Source organism: Macaca thibetana, chromosome 16 (genome assembly GCF_024542745.1).
Source record: "Macaca thibetana thibetana isolate TM-01 chromosome 16, ASM2454274v1, whole genome shotgun sequence".
In the NCBI taxonomy this organism is placed as follows: domain Eukaryota; kingdom Metazoa; phylum Chordata; class Mammalia; order Primates; family Cercopithecidae; genus Macaca; species Macaca thibetana.
Window position 1 is genome coordinate 61,573,528 of NC_065593.1, and position 18,639 is coordinate 61,592,166.

Below are 18,639 nucleotides of genomic sequence, written 5' to 3' on the forward strand. Positions count from 1 at the left end.
AAAAGGTATTGTTCATTTAATCTTGGAGGCCACTTGGAGGAGCACAGCGTCTTTGTCTCGCCCTGGGTGAGCACACCGAGGCTGAGAGTTTGATGATTCCTTCAAGGTCTCAAAGCTTGTCTTATTCACAGCGCTCGGTGATGTACGCGGTTGGTTCTCAGTACAGTTTGCCAAAGGGCTGCTCTGATTCAGGAGGCTGAGGTGGGCCTGGGAAAGTGCATTTCTAACCTTTTCCCAGGTGATGTTGAGGCCATTGGTCCAGGGGCCACCTTTGGCCCTAAGCTGCTAATTAACAACATGAGTCACTTTTATCTGGTCCAGACTTGTCGCTACCCCCCGACGGAACACAGAGCTCACCGTTTCCCTCTTTCTCTCATCGCCAGATGAGGGCCAGAGAACCCTCAATCCCAGCACAGGGCCCAGCACCAGCAGCACTTCACCGTGTTTGCTGGTGAACTGATGGGTCCTGCGATGCTGGGTGAGACAAGGATGGCCGCAGGAGAGGCGGAACTGGCCAAGTCTTTGATGACCATGTGAAGAAGCCCCCAGCCCTGAGGGTGAGAGACCAGAGCCTGCCAGATGCTGAGTCCAGGCCAGGAGTCCGGCCAGGAGCTGGTCACTGGTGGAGCTAGAGGCTTTTCAAGTGCATCCTGGGACTTCTGACCTTCCTTCCTGACACTTCGCATCCCCAGCTGCCGGTGAGTCACCTGGAAGCTTCGAAAAGTCCCGATGCCCTGGCTGCTGGACCAACCACATCAGAGTCGCTGGGCTGCGGCCAGCTTGTAGCAGCTACTCAGGTGTTCGCCAAGGCTGAGAACCACAGATTTAGAGTCACTGCAGCATGGCAGGGGTGGGGGTGGGAGAACAGGAGTCTTGGAAAAGGAACCTTGAACAGCCTTAAGAATATCAGACACAGCCTTGGGAGGGGGACCCAGCCCTGCCCTTGTGGCCAGCTGCCTCACCTGCCTGGGCCCCTGTCTGCTGCCCACAGTGGAGGCCCATACATACCACTAAGGCCCAGGCAGTGCGGGTACCTTCACGCCACAGATCCGCAAGCTTGGCTCAACCAGGGAGCCATGAAGCAGGCTGGGAGAACAGGGCTCTGCAGGAAGCCAGGGCTCTATTGAGTTTTCCAAGGCAGCTCTGTGGACGTGAGGCTGCTAAGTTACATGACTGGACGGAGAGGATTCCCGCTAGGGAGAAGCTGACCCAGCACCCTCTCACCCGGCTTCAGGCAGCCCCTCAGTCAGAGCCAGGAGCAGCCTCTAAGCCCCACGCTGGGGCAGTGTGGCTCTGGAGCCTGAGTGCCTGGGTTCAAATCCCAGCTCTGGCCCCGGCTGACGCTGTGGCTTGACTGTCTCAGGTGAAGGGAGAGTAACAGGAGGGGATGATGCAGGCAGTTTGCTCTGGAACACAGAGCAGGCCCCCAGGCAGGCTTGCTCTAACTGTGGCCAGCTCTTTCCTTCCTTAGGAAGTGGTCCCCAAACTCTTCTGAAGCTGCTTCCATCAGTAAACAACTTCTGAGGATTCCCAATAGATGTATGTGTATAAATTGCACTCATGGTTCTAAAAAAAGTCAGAACATACTCTAGAAAAAAACTGCATTCATGAGATACTATACTAATAGATTATGTATATTATAAAAAACGTAATAAAAATAGACATTTTAAAGGGATGAGATCAAAATATAAAGAGAAAATTCCCGTATGTTCTTCCTGCTTTGTGTGTCCGTCTTTGGAGACCCCTGAGGGAGGCCCTGGAGCCACTGAGGAGGGCGGTGGTTGCCAGGGGCCTGGAAGATGGAGTAAGGAGGCCTGGAGGGGCCCCAGGGAGGCTTTGGGGAGGCAGGGATCGGGGTTACAGCTCTGCGACGCTGGGGAAGCGGAATCTACGGGCGGAGGCCGGGGTACCGTGCGGTCCAGGGCAAGTGGAACGCAGTCCCGCGGCATCCACAACGGAGGGGCCCGGCGGCGGGGCCCGGGCGCCCGGAGAGCCAGGGCACGGGAATCCGGGGCAGAAGGACCGAGGGCGCGAAGCTTGGGAGGCAGGGGACTTGGGGCCTGGAGAGTCGCTCTGGCCTGGCTCCGGCAGCAGTCGCGACAGGTCCTCCACCAGGTGCCACTTCTCCTGAACCTGCTGTGAGGAAAGCAAGTGGCGAGTTGCGACAGGCGCCGCTTCCCACGAGCGGGTGTGAGGACAGCAGCGGCAGCAGCTCCTCGGCCCAAGGGCCAGCCCGCACCCAAAGTAGCCAGAGGCCATGCCCCGCCCGAGACCACACCCTCCCAGGGCCACGCCCCACCAGGGTCCCGCCCCGATGCAGCCCTAGACCACGCCCTCAAGAGTCCCGCCCATAACGCGGCCAGATGCCACTCCCTCCACATCCCCGCCCGAGACCACGCCCCCAAGGGCCCCACCCCCAACATGCCCTGAGACCACGCCCCACCAGGGTCCCACCCCATGCAGCTCCTAAGAGTCCGTCCCCAAGCAGCCCAAGGCCACGCCCCCGTTAAAGGCCCCACCCTGAGGCCACGCCTTAGCCATGTCACTGTTCTGCCCTCAGCTCTATTAAACCCCTGTTCCCAAGCCTAAAGTCGTATCTTTTTTAAAATTGTTTTTGTTTTTGGAAACTGCGTGTCGCTCTGTTGCCCAGGCAGGAGTGCAGTAACAAGACCACAGCCCACTGCAGCCTGATCCTCTCAGGCTCAAGCGATCTTCCCACCTCAGCCTCCGGAATAGCTGCGACCACAGGCACGCGCCACCATGCCCAGCTCATTTCTTTGATTTTTAGTAGAAACGAGGTCTTGCTATGTTGCTCAGCTTCGTCTCAAACTCCTGAACTCAAGCACTCTTCACGCCTCGGCGTGAGCCACTGCACTCAGCCATATTACCCTTTTTTTTTTTTGAGACGGAGTTTTGCTCTTGTTGCCCAAGCTGGAGTGCAAGGGGGTGATCTCGGCTCACTGCAACCTCCGCCCCTCCGCCTCCTGGGTTTAAGCGATTCTCCTGCCTCAGACTCCCCAGGCACCCGCCACCATGCCCAGCTAATTTTTTTTGTATTTTTAGCTCAGACAGGGTTTCACTATGTTGGCCAGACTGGTCTTGAACTGCTGACCTCAGGCAATCCACTCACCTCGCCCTTCCAAAGTGCTGGGATTACAAGCGTGAGCCACCGTGCCCGATTTTATTTTATTTTATTTATTTTATTTTATTTTATTTTATTTTCCCACTCTTATTGCCCAGGCTAGAGTGCAACGGCGTGATCTTGGCTTACTGCAACCTCCACCTCCCGGATTCAAGCAATTCTCCTGCCTCAGCCTCCCAAGTAGCTGGGATTATAGGCGCGTGCCACCACGCCCAGCTACCTTTTTTTGTAATTTTTTTTTTTTTTTTTTGAGACGGAGTCTCGCTCTGTTGCCCAGGCTGGAGTGCAGTGGTGCGATCTCCGCTCACTGCAAGCTCCGCCACCTCCTGGGTTGATGCCATTCTCCTGCCTCAGCCTCCCTAGAAGCTGGGACTACAGGCACCCGCCACCACGCCTGGCTAATATTTTTGTATTTTTAGTAGAGACGGGGTTTCACCGTGTTCGCCAGGATGGTCTCGATCTCCTGACCTCGTGATCCGCCCGCCTCGGCCTCCCAAAGTGCTGGCATTACAGGCGTGAGCCACCAAGCCTGGCCACATTCTCTTTTTAAAAAATTAATTACTTATTTTTGGTGGAGACCGGGGTCTTGCTTTGTTGCCCAGGTTGGTTTTGAACTTATGGCTTCAAGTGATCCGATCCTCCTGCCTGGGCCTCCAAAGCACTGGGATTACAGGCAGAGGCCCAGCCCCTAAGGTCATGTCATACCAGGTCTGGTTCCCGGTACCAGGAGCCTGAGCTGTTCTCTTCCTCCCCTTCCCCATCTTTACCCTCAGCCTGAGGCCATGCCCTCCAGTAGGAAGAACCCGCCTGACCCACTCAGACCTGTCCCAGGCCCTTGGCCACACACAGGGAAGGGTTTCCACTGAAGCTGCTGTCCCCTTGCCAGCCCCAAGGACACTCACCCACACCAGCTGCTTCCGGAGCCTGTGGATGGCCCTGGCATTGGCCTGGGTCTGGGAGATGCACACCGTCAGGACGAGGCTTGGGTCGGAAGGGGATTCATGGTCAGTTGCCCCTGGGGCCACAAGCGCCTCTCCCTGACTTCCTCTCTCCCCACCTCAGTCTCTACAATACTCGTTACTGGGGTCTTCTCACTGCACACTGCTGTATCTGAGGATGGGACCCTCCTCTCCTTCCTCTAAGAGCCCCTCATCCCCTCACCTCTGGCACAGCAATACCAAGAGCTCAGCAGCTGCGGCTGCCCAGACATGGTGCTTCCCCAGTGATCCTGCAATCCCCACGGCAGCCCACAGGGTGGGCCCAGGAGGTACCTGCTTTTCAGGGGCCCCTGCTTCCCTTGGCTTTCTGCATCTGGCTCCTGGTTGGGGGTGCACAGGCTCACCACCCCCATGGAAGGAAGGACCTCTCCCTCCAGGTGCCCCCTCCCATGGCCCCTGCTGCCCTGAGCACCTGAGCATGATGAGGAGGGGGAAGCTGAAGGCGTGGGAGCCCAGGTAGTGGAGGGCACGCTGGCCAATGGGCGGGAGCCCAAGGGCCACCAGCTCCGGGACCACTTGCCAGGGGGCTGAATAGTTGGTGAAGAGGCCGCAGTCCCAGGAGGAGTGGATGCTGGAGAGAGATGGCCAAGGTGGGCTGGCATCAGGGTCCTGGGTGAGGAGCTACCCCTGCCATCCTCTGGGTGCCCCCCTCCTCTTCCCCTCACCTGCTGACCACATAGCCCAGGGGCACTGCAGCCAGAAGCAGGCCCAGGAGGAGCACCAGCTGGAAGAAGAAGGTGGAGCTGGAGGCGCGGAAGGGCCGCGAAGATGCCCTGGAGTTCTTCAGGAGGGTGTACTGGGGGCGCAAGCAACAGCAACAAGGAATCAGAGAGTTACGCAGACCCCAGGAGGTTGACGCCCAGGAAAGGGGGCAGGAGGCAAGCCCCGCTCAAGACATCCACCCAAAGGCACCAACCCCATACTCCCCAGCCATGAGCTGACACCTTCTTGATGTAGAAGGTGAGGAAGAGGAAGACGCTATTCAGCAGGGGCAGCAGGGGGCAGTAGAAGAGGCCCATCCAGGTGACCGTCTGCCCCGCCACGATGTCCAGCACATTCTTGGGGACCAGGAACTCCTCTCGTTCCAGCCAGGCCCAGAACCGGCCTGAGAACTGGTCCACCAGCAGCCTGCAGGGATGGGAGGGTCCAGGTACCCACCACTCCAGACAGATGCGTAGGCCTTATTGGCCATAGCCACAGCCTGCCACTCACTCCCGGGCTCCATACTGGACCCGCTCACCCTTGGCTGTAGCCACTGGCCACCCCCAACATGCCCGTGGCACCCCCACCCTTCTGGAGGCGTCACCCCAGGGCTCACCTCCGAGGCAGGGTGACCAGGAAGGCGAAGGCCACGGTGAGGAGAAAGTTGAAGATACTCAGCTTGTACAGCTCCTCCCCCACGGAGTTCTCCCAGCACTGGGGCGCAGGGGAAGGGGACCTGTCACCACTCATGGCCTCCCGGCCCTCCCTTCCCTTAGCCTCCTGTGGGGGGTCTCTGTGGTACAGGTGCCTTGCCTGGTGTCTGATAGAATCGTTAGGTTGAAACCCAGGCCTTGAGGATGGGATTAGAGCAGGAAGCCTCACAGCCAGGGCAGCCACACTACACCATGTGGCAGCAGTGGCGCCCCCTGGAGGTGTGCCATGGTGCAGGCAGTCCTGCTCACAGCTTCTCTCAAAGGTGACTAAAGGGGCAGGAACAGGGCTCTGCACAGTTTGAGGGGAGCTTTTGGGGAGAAGGAAGGGAGAGACAGGCTCCGCCGGGCTGCCAGCCACCTGATAGTCACAAGCGTTGTAGCCGTAGGACTCACAGCTGGTCTTGTCTCTGCCAATGCACAGTATGGTCTGACCCAGGGAGAAGGAGAACATCCCCAAGCTGGCCAGCTTCAGCACCACACACCTGGGGGTAGGGACCTTGTCAGGTGGAGGGGCCCAGGCACACAGGCACTGGGCTCCCCTCAAGCTACAGGTGTGGCTGATGTCTTGAGTAGGATCATGTTGTTTCCTGGGCCCAGTCTCCTTCCAACCTGCTCTGTCTGTGGCAACGTGGTCCAAAGTGTATTCTCAGAGTCTGAGTCTCCAGGTGATTCATGGGAAAAAGGGTTCTGTGGGGGGTTTTTTTGTTTGTTTTGAGACCAAGTCTCACTCTGTCACCCAGGCAGGAGTTCAGTGGTGTGACCTCAGCTCACTGCCACCTCTGCCTCTTAGGTTCAAGCGATTTCTGACTAAATTTTGTATTTTTAGTAGAGACAGTGTTTCGCCATGTTGGCCAGGCTGGTCTCAAACTCCTGATCTCAGCTGATCCACCCGCCTTGGCCTCCCAAAGTGTTGGGATTACAGGCGTGGGCCACCGCGCCCGGCCAAGGGTTCTGTTTTTAAATCAGTTTGAGAAACATTGCACAGTCCAGCCACGTTCCCCTACAGCCGGTGTGGAGAGGCACATGCAGCAAGCCCTGCGGTGGAGAAGCCTGTGGCCTTTTCAGGATTCTGACTACAGGCGAGCTCCTCCTTTCCTCTGCCGCCTGTGGACATCGAAGCCCACTGACATGAGCTTGCATGTCATAAACACATGCCACACATATGTACTGCACAATGCATGACCAGACCAAAGAGGTGTGATTGTCTAAACGAAACATCATCGCATGCACGTTATCTGTTTTTACCTTTTTTTTTTTTTTTGTTGTTGTTGTTGTTGTTGTTGAGACAGAGTCTCCCTGTGTCGCCCAGACTGGAGTGCAGTGGCCGGATCTCAGCTCACTACAAGCTCCGCCTCCAGGGTTCACGCCATTCTCCTGCCTCAGCCTCCGGAGTAGCTGGGACTACAGGCGTCCGCCACCTCGCCCGGCTAGTTTTTGTATTTTTTAGTAGAGACGGGGTTTCACCGTGTTAGCCAGGGTGGTCTCGATCTCCTGACCTTGTGATCCGCCCGTCTCGGCCTCCCAAAGTGCTGGGATTACAGGCTTGAGCCACCGCGCCCGGCTTTTTTTTTTTTTTTTTTGGAGATAGGGTCTCACTCCATTGCCTAGGCTGGCGTGCAGTGACGTGATCACAGCTCCCTGCAGCCTTGACCTCCTGGGCTTAAGTGATCCTCCCGCCTCAGCTTCTCTAGTAGCTAGGATGGTGTGCCACCATGCCCAACTAATTTTTTTGTAGTTTTTGTAGAGACGGGCTCTTGCCACGTTGCCCAGGCTGATCTCAAACTCCTGTGATTCTCCCATCTTGGCCTTCCAAAGTGTTGACCTTACAGGCATGAGTCACTGTGCCTGGCCACGTGTTATCTCTGAGGGGACATTCCCACTGCTGACACGGGGCTAGAGAGTGGCTGGGAACAGTGGTTCTCCTGTTGAGGGAGCTAGGGGTAGGTGAGAGCATTTTTTTTTTTTTTTGAGATGAAGTCTTCCTCTGTAGCCCAGGTTGGAGTGTAGCAGCACGATCTCGTCTCACTGCAACCTCTGCTTCCCAGGTTCAAGCGATTCTCCTGCCTCAGCCTCCCAAGTAGCTGGGATTGCAGGTGCGCGCCACTGCACCCGGCTAATTTTTTGTATTTTCAGTAGAGATGGGGTTTCACCATGTTGGCCAGGCTGGTCTTAAACTCCCAACCTCAGGTAATCTGCCTGCCTCGGCCTCCCAAAGTGCTGGGATTATAGGCGTGAGCCACTGCGCCCAGCTGGTGAGCGCTTTTTAACTTAGAGACAGGGTCTCACTCTGTCACCAGGACTGGAGTGCTGTAGTGGGATCACAGCTCACTGTGTCTTCAAACTCCTGGGCTCAAGCCATCCTACTGCCTCAGCCTCCCAAGCAACTGGGACTACAGGCGTGCACCACCAAGGTCGGCTAACTTTTTAATTTTTTGTAGAGACAGGGTCTTGCTTTGTTGGCCAGGCTGGTCTTGAACTCCTGGGTTCAAGCAATCCTCCCACCTCGGCTTCCCAAAGTGTTGGGATTATAGGCGTGAGCCACTGAGTTCAGTCCAAGGGCTTATTTTTAAAATCTCCACTTTGTTGAACACTTTGAATTTTTAGGTGTTTTTTTGAGACAGGGTCACACTCTGTCACCCAGGCTGGAGTGCAGTGGCGCACTCTACTGCAATGTCTCCCTCCCAGGTTCAAGTGATTCTCCTGCCTCAGCTTCCTGAGTAGCTGGGATTACAGGTGTGCGCCACCACACCTGGCTGATTTTTGTATTTTTAGTAGAGACAGGGTTTCACCATGTTGGCCAGGCTGGTCTAGAACTCCTGACCTCAGGTGATCCACCTGCCTTGGCCTCCCAAAGTGTTGGGATTACAGGTGTGAGCCACCATGCCGGGCCTCAAACAATAAAGTTTCAAAGCAAACCAAACACAACTGACTTTGAGGAAGCAGAGGGAAAAACAGGGCAAGTGATGGTTGAGGGTGGTGGGAGGGAGAGAAGCTGGTGGGAGCTCAGGTGGGCTTCACAGTAGAATTTCTGTGGCTGGGTGAAGGGTGGAGAAGTAGGGGGTCTAGACAGGACCTAAGTACTAAGGCAGAAGATGGCAGAGCCTGGTGGGGGGGTGGTCCCAGCTGCTCTGGCGGGAGGATCACTTGAGCCCAGGAGGCCGAGGGCTTGCTTTTGAACTTGCACCTGGTAGGCACGATGTGCTTGACTTTGGCTGGGTGCTTCACCCATGTGAACCTCAGTTTCCTCATCCCTCAAAGGGGGATGAGGATGGTCTGGACTTTATGGGTCACGTGAGGGTTGTCTAGGTAAGGGGAGTACACTCTCAGGGTGTAGAAGCTCTGCATGTCCCGTGTTGCTGGTTTTCCTGTGTGCAAAGCCCATTCCCAACACCCCTGGCCACAGTCCCTTGCTCCACTGAATGGCCAGAGCTTGGTCCAGACTGGCGACTTCCTTCAGAGGCGGGGGATTAGAAAGCCTTAGACCTGGGGCGATGAGGTCGTGTGCTGTGAGGTGTCTACCTGCCTTCCCTTGGGCCACTAGTGAACAGGGAAGCCTCTCAGCTGGGGACCCCAGGTGCCAGGTGACAAGCAAAACAGAGCAGCAGGATGTAGACTTGTCCCCACCAAGGGTGGCACTCACCACATCAGGGTGAGGTTGACTTCCGTGTTGGGAGGGTAGTTCTCCAGCTGGACCAGGAATGTGAACAGCAGGGGACCCAGGAAGTTGACCAGGGCGATGACCCCAGGGGGCAGGTACTGGAGCAGCAGAAACAGGGACTCCTGCAGGAAAAGGCAGGTCAGGGGAGCCCGTGTGCTGGGGGGCCCCTGTCGGCTCTCTGCCCCCCATGGCCTCCTAAAGTGTAACTCTGGGGCAGGCCCAGAACACGGAAGACTGTAAGCTATTCACTTTGGCAGTCTGGCAGTCGGTGGGAATATCCAGTGGGACCCCGCCTGTCCTGGCCGTGACCTGTGGCCACGACCGATTGAACCTCTCTGAGCCTCGGTTTCCTCATCTATAAAATGGGATCATCTCGTCTCCCCCCGCAGTTCTGGCCAGGATTAAATGAATGCAGTTGCCTAGCACCTCCTTGTTGTCCTGTGAGTACTTGGTAGCCCAGAAGATGGCGCTGATGGCCCCAACCACCAGGAGCCCGATGAGTATGTTGACCCGCAGGTAGGAGAGCAGGTGGCAGGCCCTCTGGGCCCGCGTCTGCTGCTGCATCAGCTGGAAGCGACGGCCCTCCTCCAGCTCCACCTGCCAGGAAGTGTGGGGACAGGGGCAGCTGCAGGCGGGGTGGGCGTGGGAGGAAAGGGTGCAGGAAACGCTCTCACATGCCGTCACAACCGTTCACACTCACATACACGGTCACGAACTCTCACACTGTCACGTTCCCAGAGACACTCCGATTCATACATTCACAGGAGTGCTCACCATCACCCATTCAGTCACATGTGCCCTCACACGCACACACATTCACAAGCTCTCTGTCACGCTCCCACAGGCTCCCACACATGCTCACACACACTGGGACAGTCGCACTTGCTTGCACACACCTGGAGCTCATGGATCTCACACTCGATCACACACACCTGCAGCTCGTGGATCTCACACGCTCGCTCACATACACACCTGCAGCTCGTGGAGCTCACACGCTCGCTCACATACACACCTGCAGCTCGTGGATCTCACACGCTCGCTCACATACACACCTGCAGCTCGTGGATCTCACGTACTCGCTCGCACACACCTGCAGCTTGTGGAGCTCATGCACTCGCTCGCACACACATCTGCAGCTTGTAGAGCTCACGCACTCGCTCACACACACACCTGCAGCTCGTGGATCTCACGCACTCGCTCGCACACACACCTTGAACTCGTTGCTGATCTCATGCTTCTTGATGATGGCCGCTTCCTGCACCCGGATGCAGAAGTCCCATGAGGAGAAGACCTTGGCGCTGAGAGGCGCCTGATAGCCCTGACCCAGCAGAGTCTTCTGCGGCAGCCCCTTCACCATCCTGCGGGGCAGGAGACCAGGGGCTGCTGGAGGAGGGGCACCTCTACCATCCAGCCTCAGCCTTGGCTCGGCTCTGGGCCTGTGGTGGGGAGGACGCCTGCAGCCCCAGGTGCAGGTCCTGGTGAGTGAGGAGTCGGGGTAGGGGTAGGGGGGCAGTGGCCCTGTTCCTAAGGTCTGTGGCCAGAGCCTAGGCTGAGGAAGCACCCAGGAGCCTGCTGTGCGGGGCCATGGGCGTTCCTGCCAGTGGGAGAGTACCCTGCCAAGGAAAGGGGGATCAGGGAAGATTCCCCCGGGAAGGGTTGAAGGCACGGGCTTCGCTCTCACCGCCGCAGAGTCCCACAGAAGCAGAGAAGCAGGCAGGCCAGCGGGCTGAGGAGGTAGGCCAGGCGGATGCTGTACACCGAGCTGCTCTCAGGCCCCACTCGGTACGCACCGTAGAAGAGATAGGTGTTGGTGAAGGCCTGGGGACAGCGACGAAGATACCCAGCCCGGGTGAGCGCCAGGCTCAGCTCAAGTGCTTTCCATATATGATCTCGCTAGCCCCCGTGCAATCCCCCCATCAGGTAGGGAGCGTCCCATCTTAGAGGCCCACAGAGGTTCGGCAACTTGCCCAAGGTCACAGGGCTTTGAGAAATAGAGCCAGGACTGGAACCCAGGAGCCCCCATTGGTAACCAGTCGATGGCTTCCCAGGATGAGGGTGGGGAAGTGCTTCTCCCGGAGGCCGGGGCACTTTTCCCCTTTTGTCCCTGGCACCCCCTACACCAGCTGGGCTCCGAGGACCATGGGCATGTGTCCATGAGTCTATGTTGGGCACAGTGGCCTCAGCCTCTCTCTAACCCCACCACTGGCCAGGCTAGTCTGTCTAGGTAAGACCATCCCCTGAGGAGCCGAAATGTCCCTGGAGGAGTAGAGGTCCTCTTAGACTTGTGGCCCCTGAAGCCAGTTCCCTGGGTCTCCCAGACTCTGGACCATAGCCAGGACAGACCTCACTCACCCTGCCAGTTAAAACATGCCAAAGTTGATTGTGGAACCTCAAAACGCCAGGCTGGGACTGGCGGCTGCCAGGGCACTGGTGGGCTGTTGAGGAGGAAGGAGGTCAATAGAGAGGGATCCCCAAGGCATAGGTGAGGTTCTGCGGCTACTGCTCCGTAAACCCCAACCCTGGAGAGGCCTGAGCAGGGGGCTGAGGATGTGCCAGAGGTGTGCCCCACACAAGGCGGAGTCAGGGAGAGAGAGCCCCGGGGCCGGCACGGCAGGACCACGCCCAGGGTTGTCCCCACGCTCTGGGCCCTGGGCCAGCCCCTCATGGCGCAAGTGGGCACTGGAGCACTTCCCCTGGTGGGTCGCGCACTCACTCAAGTTCAGGGCGGGGCCTGGGTCAGGGGGGCGGAGCCAGGCCAGGGGCAGCAGCACGAAGCTTGCGGTGAGCAGCAGGCTCAGCAGGTTGAGTAGCAGCAGGAAGCGGAGGAAGGTGAAGTAGGAACGGATTCCGGTGCCGAAGAGGCCTGCAGGGGGAGAGCAGGGTGGGTCAGGGAGGCTGGGGCCGGGCTGAGAGTCCAAGGGCGGACCCACCGGACGGGGTGGGTGGGTGCCTGCCCGAGTCCGGAGGTACTGCTGACAGTCACCTGGGGGCGCTGCGGGGGCTCGAGGTTTGCGGTGCCCGCGGGCGGAGGGGGTGGGAAGGGGGAGGGGCTGATTGGTCGGGGGACCCGGGCGAAGGCAGGTGGGATGATGCCACCCTCCTTTTTCCGATTTGGGCAGTGGGGCTCCAGAGAGGGCAAGGGGAGGCGCGGTTCGCGCGGGTCCTACCCCCGATCTCGTAGAGCGCCGCCTCCCAGAGCCCAAGGCCCCGGGTCAGCCTCTGCGCTGCCTCCCGCAGGCGCCTTTCCACCGTCTGCCGCCGGCGCTGCCACCTCTGCCAGCGCAAGGTCTGCACCCCCGCGGGCTCCCGCAGCTGCCTGGACGGGGGTGGTGACAGGGGCGCCCCTGAGTCACCCGCCCTGCCCACCTGGGCCAGGGAGACGGGGTGTTCCCACCCCATCCGACGGGGCAGCCTCGCAGCACCCCCCCACCCACCGTCCGGCGCCCGCGTGGCACCCACCAGATGAGGCGCTTGTCCATCATGGCATAGGGCAGCCCGCGCACGGGCGCCCCGGAGCAGCGCAGCCGCTCCATCTCTGCCTCCCACAGCTCCTCGGGCTCCGGCACCCCAGGGGCCCGCTCCGATGGCACCAATCGTGGCGGCAGCATCTCGGCAGGCGTGCGTGGAGGCTGGGGCGCCTGGCTGCTCGTGGGGGGGATATGAAGCCCCAGGTGGATGAGCCGCAAGGCCTTGGCCCTGACCTCTGTGTACTCTGGGCTGGGGGCGGGTCCGTCCTTCCCCTCTGCGCCGGCGTCGGGGCCTGGGTTCCTGCAGCCCTAGGGTCCACTTGCCCGGGTCTGCCGCTTTGCTGCCTCCGGGGCTCAGAAATGAGAGAGAATCCTGCTGGGGTTGAATTCGGGCCCAGTCCCGCTCCAACTCTCAGAGGGACACACAGCCACGGCCTCAGTCTCCCCATCTGTCAAGGGCATGGAAAGTCGAGACCATCACAGGCAAAGCCAGGACCTGCTGCACCCCGCACCCATCTGTGCCTGTGCCCACCTTCACCCTGAGGATAGATAATTCCTGCTCTTCTCCACGTGCCAGTTTGCCCTTCGAGAAGAGCCTGTGTCCCAAACCCCACAGTTCCTGGGACTTGGCATCTGCTGCATCTGACTCTGGATGGCCGGGGACCCCTTTCTGTCTTCCTTCTAGTGGTCCAGCCTCCAGGCCTGGGTCTGCCCAGATACCCCAGGAGCCCCCGATGAGGACCTGTGGCTATAGCCCCAGCCATGGGGACAGGAGCAGGGACCCACTGCTGCCCTTGTAGGGCTCTAGCTGGCCCTCCACAGCCCCTCACCCTCTGCATTCTCCCTCCACTTAACATCCAGCTCACCTGGGGACCGAGGGACTGAGTCCCTGGAGGAGTCCCCTTCTCAGACGACTCCTGACAAGCCAGACAGGGCAGTGAGGGAGCCCAGGGGAGGGGTCACGTGACAGGAACCCCAGCTTCCCTCTCCACTACCTCCCTCCTCCCCTCCCACCCCATGGTTTCCTCTGCTCTAAACTGAGGCCGAGCAGGCACTTCCTGTGGGCCCCTGAGATGCAGAGGTGAAGGTAACAGGCGTAGGCCACTTAGCCTCCCCGGGAGCTCTGTGCATGCTGGGTTGCAGGTGGCCCGCCCTTCCTCTCTGCACAGGAGTCGGGGCCTGGTCTCTTGCAGCCTTAGGGTCCACTGTCCCGGTCTGCCCCCTGGCTGCCTCCGGGGATGCCCAGCCTGTGACTGAGGCCCTCTCCGTTCAACCCCTTCCAGCCTGGAGAGGCAGGACCTGACCTCGAGGCCCGAGTTGGGAGCCTGACATGGGTGGGGATACGGACGGCGGGGTGCAGGGGCCAAACTCTTTATCTGCCTGCCACAGAGCCCCTGGAGGGTGTGATAATGACAGGATGGTTGGCTTCCCTGAACCTGGCTGCTGGGTTTCCAGATACTCTTGGTGTTACTGCTGGACTTCCCCCGTCATTGGTGCTATCATTTGCCAAGGCCCAGGCCTAGCACCTGGCCCATAGTTAGTGCTGAGGAATTGGCTCCATTCATGCTCTCCCAGGCTAGATATTTAAGACATAGTTTTGCCAATTCCCTGTCCTCGGGCCCCTGGGAGGCCCACAGCCCTGACTCCCTGCTCCCTCTCCACCTGCTATAGGGCCCAGTCATCAACCCACTCAGGTTGAATGTTCATAGCTTTTTCTGCCTCTCTGCCCACCTCCTTCCTGGTTTCCAGACACCTTTCTGTGTGTCAGGCCCAAGCTGTGTGCTGGTGCTGGGCACACAGTGGGCTGGGGTAGGAGGGGGCACAGAACCACAAATGTACATGTCAATAGGAAGTGGCAGGTGCTCCACCAGGGTTCAATCTGGGGAGGCTCCCCAGAGGAGGTGGCATTCATGCAAATTCAGTGTGGGTATGCAGAGAGGGGGAAGCAGTGGGAGGAGAGGCAGGGGCTGGGCCTCCATGCTAGGGTGCCACTTGCCAAGAACCAGCTAGGGGTAGCCATCTGAGGACCACACTGGCAGCTGCAAAATGTCCGAAGCTTGGCCCCTGCCTGGTCCTCGCTTTTGCCTGCCTGCTCTCACCTGCAGCAGCGCCCTGTCCTGCCCTCCTGGGCTCCAGCTCACATTCACCCTGCCTGCTTCATGGCCTCTCCCCACCAGGAATGACCCTCCCTTCCAAATGGGCTTGGGGGTTGGGGGTGCCATCTCAAAGCCAATTTCCTCCATAGAGTTCCCAGGTGGACCACCAAGTCTCCTGCTTTGGGGGCACCCAGATTAACCTCTCAGCCTCAGTTTCCTCATCTGTGAAATGGGAGAATATCAGTGTATACCTTCCTAGCTCATGGGAAATAACAGAAAACAGGGCAATGGGTACAGCACCTGGGGACAGTCAGGTAGGTGTCAGGGTGTCCTCCTTTTCATCCCCTCCTCTCCACACAGCACACAGGAAGTGAGCCAGAACTCTTACTAGATAAACAATGAACTGCGCAGGTGTCAGTCGGGGCAGATAACCAGGCTCCCCCAGCGGAGGTCCGGGAGAGTCAGCAGGAGGCTTGCGGTGGGGAGGGGGTTGCCTAATTTGGCTGAGAGACTCTGTTCCTGGGGCTTTACAGCGGCATCTTACTTGGACGATCCCTAACCATGGGAAGCAGATGGGTCTGGAAGTACTGCCCCTTTTTGGAACTTGGGGAAACTGAGCCTCACAAAAATTGGGTACGTCAACCAGGGACTGGAATGAAGCCAGACACTCGGCCGCCGTGGCCCAGCTCAGACCTCAGGAGGAGGGGTCGGAAGTTGGCAGGGAGGAAGGCACAGTCACCGCGGGGCGCCCGGAGCGGGGCAGGGACGCCGCGGGCGGGGCCGGGTCACGTGATAACCGAGGCCCGCCCCCCCCACCCCGACGTGGGCCGGGAGGTGCGGCTACCCCCAGGCCCCGCCAGAGCTGCGACTGGCCCCGTCTCCCCCGGGGCCCTTTGCCACTCCCTCGGGAAGGAGAGCCGAGCCCTTAGTTCCCGGCGGCCCTTGCGGGGTACAGGTGAGCCCTGGCTGCGCGCGCGGCCCCCCCCACGCCGGCGCCTCCCAGGTGAGCGGCCGCGATTCCGGTCCCGGGTCCTGCCAGCCCCGGCTGCTTCTCTCATGCGGGGACAGCGGACCACCCCCCCGAATTTCTTTCGGCCTCTGAGGCCACTTGGTAGCCGAGTTCCCTCCCCGGGTGCTCCCGGAGCTCCCAGGGCTTGACTCTGCGGCTCGGACAGAGCTGGGAGCGGCAGGGGCGCGGAGGACAGAGTGGGGGGCCAAATCTGCAGCCCCCACCCAGATCCCCCAGCCGAGCTCCGGGGCACGGGGAGGGGAGGGGCAGGGACAGGGAGGCCGGCTGGGCGGGTTCAGTGGCCCCCGAGTTGCAGCCGCCCTGGGCTCCGGGGCCAGGTTGCGGCTCTCACTGGGTAGCGGCTGCTCCCGGGGGCTCGCTGCCGGATGGGGTGGGGGTTCCTGGAAACGGGCGCCGCCCAGCCCTCCCCACCTGGCTCAGGGCTCAGGAATGGTGCGCCCGGAAACTCCGCTGGACTTGCCCGGGCCTCGGGGCGCGGTGCTGGGGTGCCGGGTCCCCTGAGCTTAGGCCTGTCTGGAGGAAGGGATTCCAGCTTTAGGGACTGGATGGGGCGTCCTCAAGTCCCTCCTTGGGCAGCTGTCCCGTGCTAGGCTGGGTGGGGGTCGCCTCGAACCCAGCTGTGTACTGGTTTTCCCACCTCTTTGCGCTTGCTGGAGGGAGGGGGTGGTGTGGGGTCTGGGCCCGAAGATGGCACCCTGGATACCGAGGGAGGGCACCCCTGCAAGGAGCTGCTCTGTCGGGGCACCCGGGCTTTGCCTGTCCGAGGAATCGCCCGTCAACCCGGCCGACTTTGAGCCCTGAGTTCCTGAGAGGGCAGGAGCAGCCCAGGGGAGAGGCCGGCAGGACTCCTGGTGGCTGGGAGCTGAGTCCTGGCTCCACTCCCATAGGGTGAATAGGCCCTGAGCCCAGGGCCCCAGGCAAAGCTGCTCTGGTTACAGTTGTGCTGGGTGATGGCAGAGCCAGGACAAAGGAGGCCTGTTGAGGTCCTGGCCACCCCTCCCCAGCTGGCCGCCCTGGGATGATGGAATGCAGGGGAGTGGGTCTTCTGAGAACATGAGGACCTTGGCGCCCTGATGGGGGTGGCCTGGAGAGACTGCTGTGTGGGGGAAGAGCCTCCTGTGCTGCTTTTGCCTCGGGCTGGGGGCGGTGAGGGCTCCAGCAGCTAATTTCCTCTAGAGGAAGTGCTTTGGGGTCATAGGGCAGACGCAGAGATGGCCTCCAGCCTGCCCTATCCTTTCTCTCCAAAAAGGAGGTGTCTCATGCCAGAACCCTGGGAATGGAGGTCCTGAAAGGGGCTGTGTCTACAGGCACCCCACCTCTTCCCCATTTCCCGGGGACTGGCGACATCGAGGAAACAGATGGGGAACTGCAGACCCCACACCCTTCCTTCCTCTCTTCCCCTCTCCAGACACTGGAGGGGCCCCCATTCCATTCTGGCATGAGGCTTATTTGGTGCCTGACGACGTGTCTACCTGGGGTGGTAGTGGGGCAAACAGGACTGCCTGGGCTATGAGTGGCACCTCCCGTGGTTCCCCGGGGATGGCCGGTGTGGACCCCCACCAGGCATTGAAGGCCAGCCCTGGCTCTGTGCCCCTGTCTCATCAGATGGGCAGCAGGAGGCTTCGGAGGTGGCGCCCAGGCTCTGAGCTGCCCTAGGTCTGCAGACTAGCGGGCGTTGGCCAGAGACATGGCCCAGCCGCTGGCCTTCATCCTCGATGTCCCTGAGACCCCGGGGGACCAGGGGTAAGTGCTCTGGGGCTGGGGGCTGGAGGCTGGAATGTTCCACCCCTCACGGAGAGGTCACCTGAGCAGGGGCCGCTGGAAGGAGAGAGGCGGCTGTAGCCTGACTGCCCCCCCACCCCGCCAACCCCCTCAGCAGCCAGGAGCCCAGCCCCTACGATGAAAGCGAAGTGCACGACTCCTTCCACCAGCTCATCCAAGAACAGAGCCAGTGGGCGGCCCAGGAGGGGCTGGAGCTGCAGCAGAGGGAGCAGGAGGCCACAGGTAAGCCCAGGCCTGGATGCTGGGCAGTGTGGACCAATACTTGGGTGCCCCAGCCCCTCAGGATGGGTCTCCCAGCTCTGCAGGCCTGGGATGGGGTGGGAGACACTGTGGCCAACAGCATCTCCAGGACCCCGGCGAGTCTGTCTGTCTTTGTAGGGAGTGGCCAGCAGACGCTCCGGCGGCCCGAGGGCACCCAGAGCACGGCCACACTCCGCATCCTGGCCAGCATGCCCAGCCGCACCATTGGTGAGTGGGGGCCCCGGCCCGAGTTGATCCCAGCCCCTGGGGCTGGGCTGGGCTTCCCGCCAGGCACCTCCCTGGGTAGCGGTTGCTCCCGTAGCTCAGAGCCAGGCCCAGGGCGGGCTCCTAGCCCACCCCATCTGTCGCTTGGAGGCCCAGCACAGCCCCATGTGGCCCTCTTTGGGTTCTAAAAATGACTCCAGAGTCGTCACGGGGTAAAAATAGGCTTTCGGAACGCAGTGGTGCCCGAAGTCTTTGTTGAAAGGATTTTCCTGGGTCCTGGGAAGGGATGAGGGACGGGGAGGCCTGTGGTGAGCCCTTCCTGGAGGGAGGGAGGCCGGGCCTTGCCTGGCCTGGCCCTGCCCAGCTGCCTCCGTAGGCCGCAGCCGAGGCGCCATCATCTCCCAGTACTACAGCCGCACCGTGCAGCTTCGGCGAAGGAGCAGCCGGCCCCTGCTCGGGAACTTCGTCCTCTCTGCCCGGCCCAGCCTCCGCCTGTACGACCTGGAGCTGGACCCCACAGCCCGGGAGGAGGAGGGTGAGTGGGCATCGGAGCCCCAGTCCCAGGCGGACACCGGCCTGAGGTGGG

General features: G+C 60.3%; 2 protein-coding genes across 13 annotated transcripts in view; one reads left to right on the top strand and one right to left on the bottom strand.

The window, feature by feature from the left end:
- TMC8 (transmembrane channel like 8) lies at nucleotides 1–13,953 on the bottom strand. 4 transcript variants are annotated; one of them, XM_050764207.1, is made up of 16 exons: nucleotides 13,547–13,949; nucleotides 12,673–13,129; nucleotides 12,381–12,529; nucleotides 11,927–12,076; nucleotides 11,566–11,648; nucleotides 10,895–11,031; nucleotides 10,424–10,571; nucleotides 9,640–9,810; nucleotides 9,196–9,335; nucleotides 5,914–6,037; nucleotides 5,459–5,556; nucleotides 5,085–5,268; nucleotides 4,806–4,936; nucleotides 4,553–4,711; nucleotides 4,045–4,123; nucleotides 1–2,136 (listed from the first exon to the last, which is right to left on the bottom strand). In XM_050764207.1, exons 2-16 carry the CDS (start codon nucleotides 12,819–12,821, stop codon nucleotides 1,858–1,860), a joined length of 2,181 nt encoding a protein of 726 aa, XP_050620164.1. In that variant the 5' UTR covers nucleotides 12,822–13,129; nucleotides 13,547–13,949; the 3' UTR covers nucleotides 1–1,857. The 4 variants fall into 4 exon arrangements, with proteins under 4 accessions (XP_050620164.1, XP_050620163.1, XP_050620162.1 ...); XM_050764206.1 differs by having other exon boundaries at nucleotides 1–2,133; nucleotides 5,459–6,037; nucleotides 13,547–13,953; XM_050764205.1 differs by having other exon boundaries at nucleotides 5,459–6,037; nucleotides 13,547–13,953.
- TMC6 (transmembrane channel like 6) overlaps nucleotides 12,018–18,639 on the top strand; it is a 19,828-nt gene continuing 13,206 nt past the window's right edge. For 3 of the 9 annotated variants that reach the window (XR_007720310.1, XM_050764213.1, XM_050764220.1), the window contains exons 1-5: nucleotides 15,597–15,731; nucleotides 17,412–17,549; nucleotides 17,683–17,810; nucleotides 17,967–18,056; nucleotides 18,430–18,588. Coding sequence is in view for 8 of the 9 variants with exons in the window: in XM_050764213.1 (XP_050620170.1) it covers nucleotides 17,494–17,549; nucleotides 17,683–17,810; nucleotides 17,967–18,056; nucleotides 18,430–18,588 (433 nt within the window). In the remaining variant the exon portion in view is untranslated. Of the gene's footprint in view, nucleotides 12,095–14,924; nucleotides 15,410–15,596; nucleotides 15,780–17,411; nucleotides 17,550–17,682; nucleotides 17,811–17,966; nucleotides 18,057–18,429; nucleotides 18,589–18,639 lie in introns of those variants that run through there. The other 6 variants (XM_050764219.1, XM_050764216.1, XM_050764215.1 and 3 more) reach the window with 6 other exon arrangements.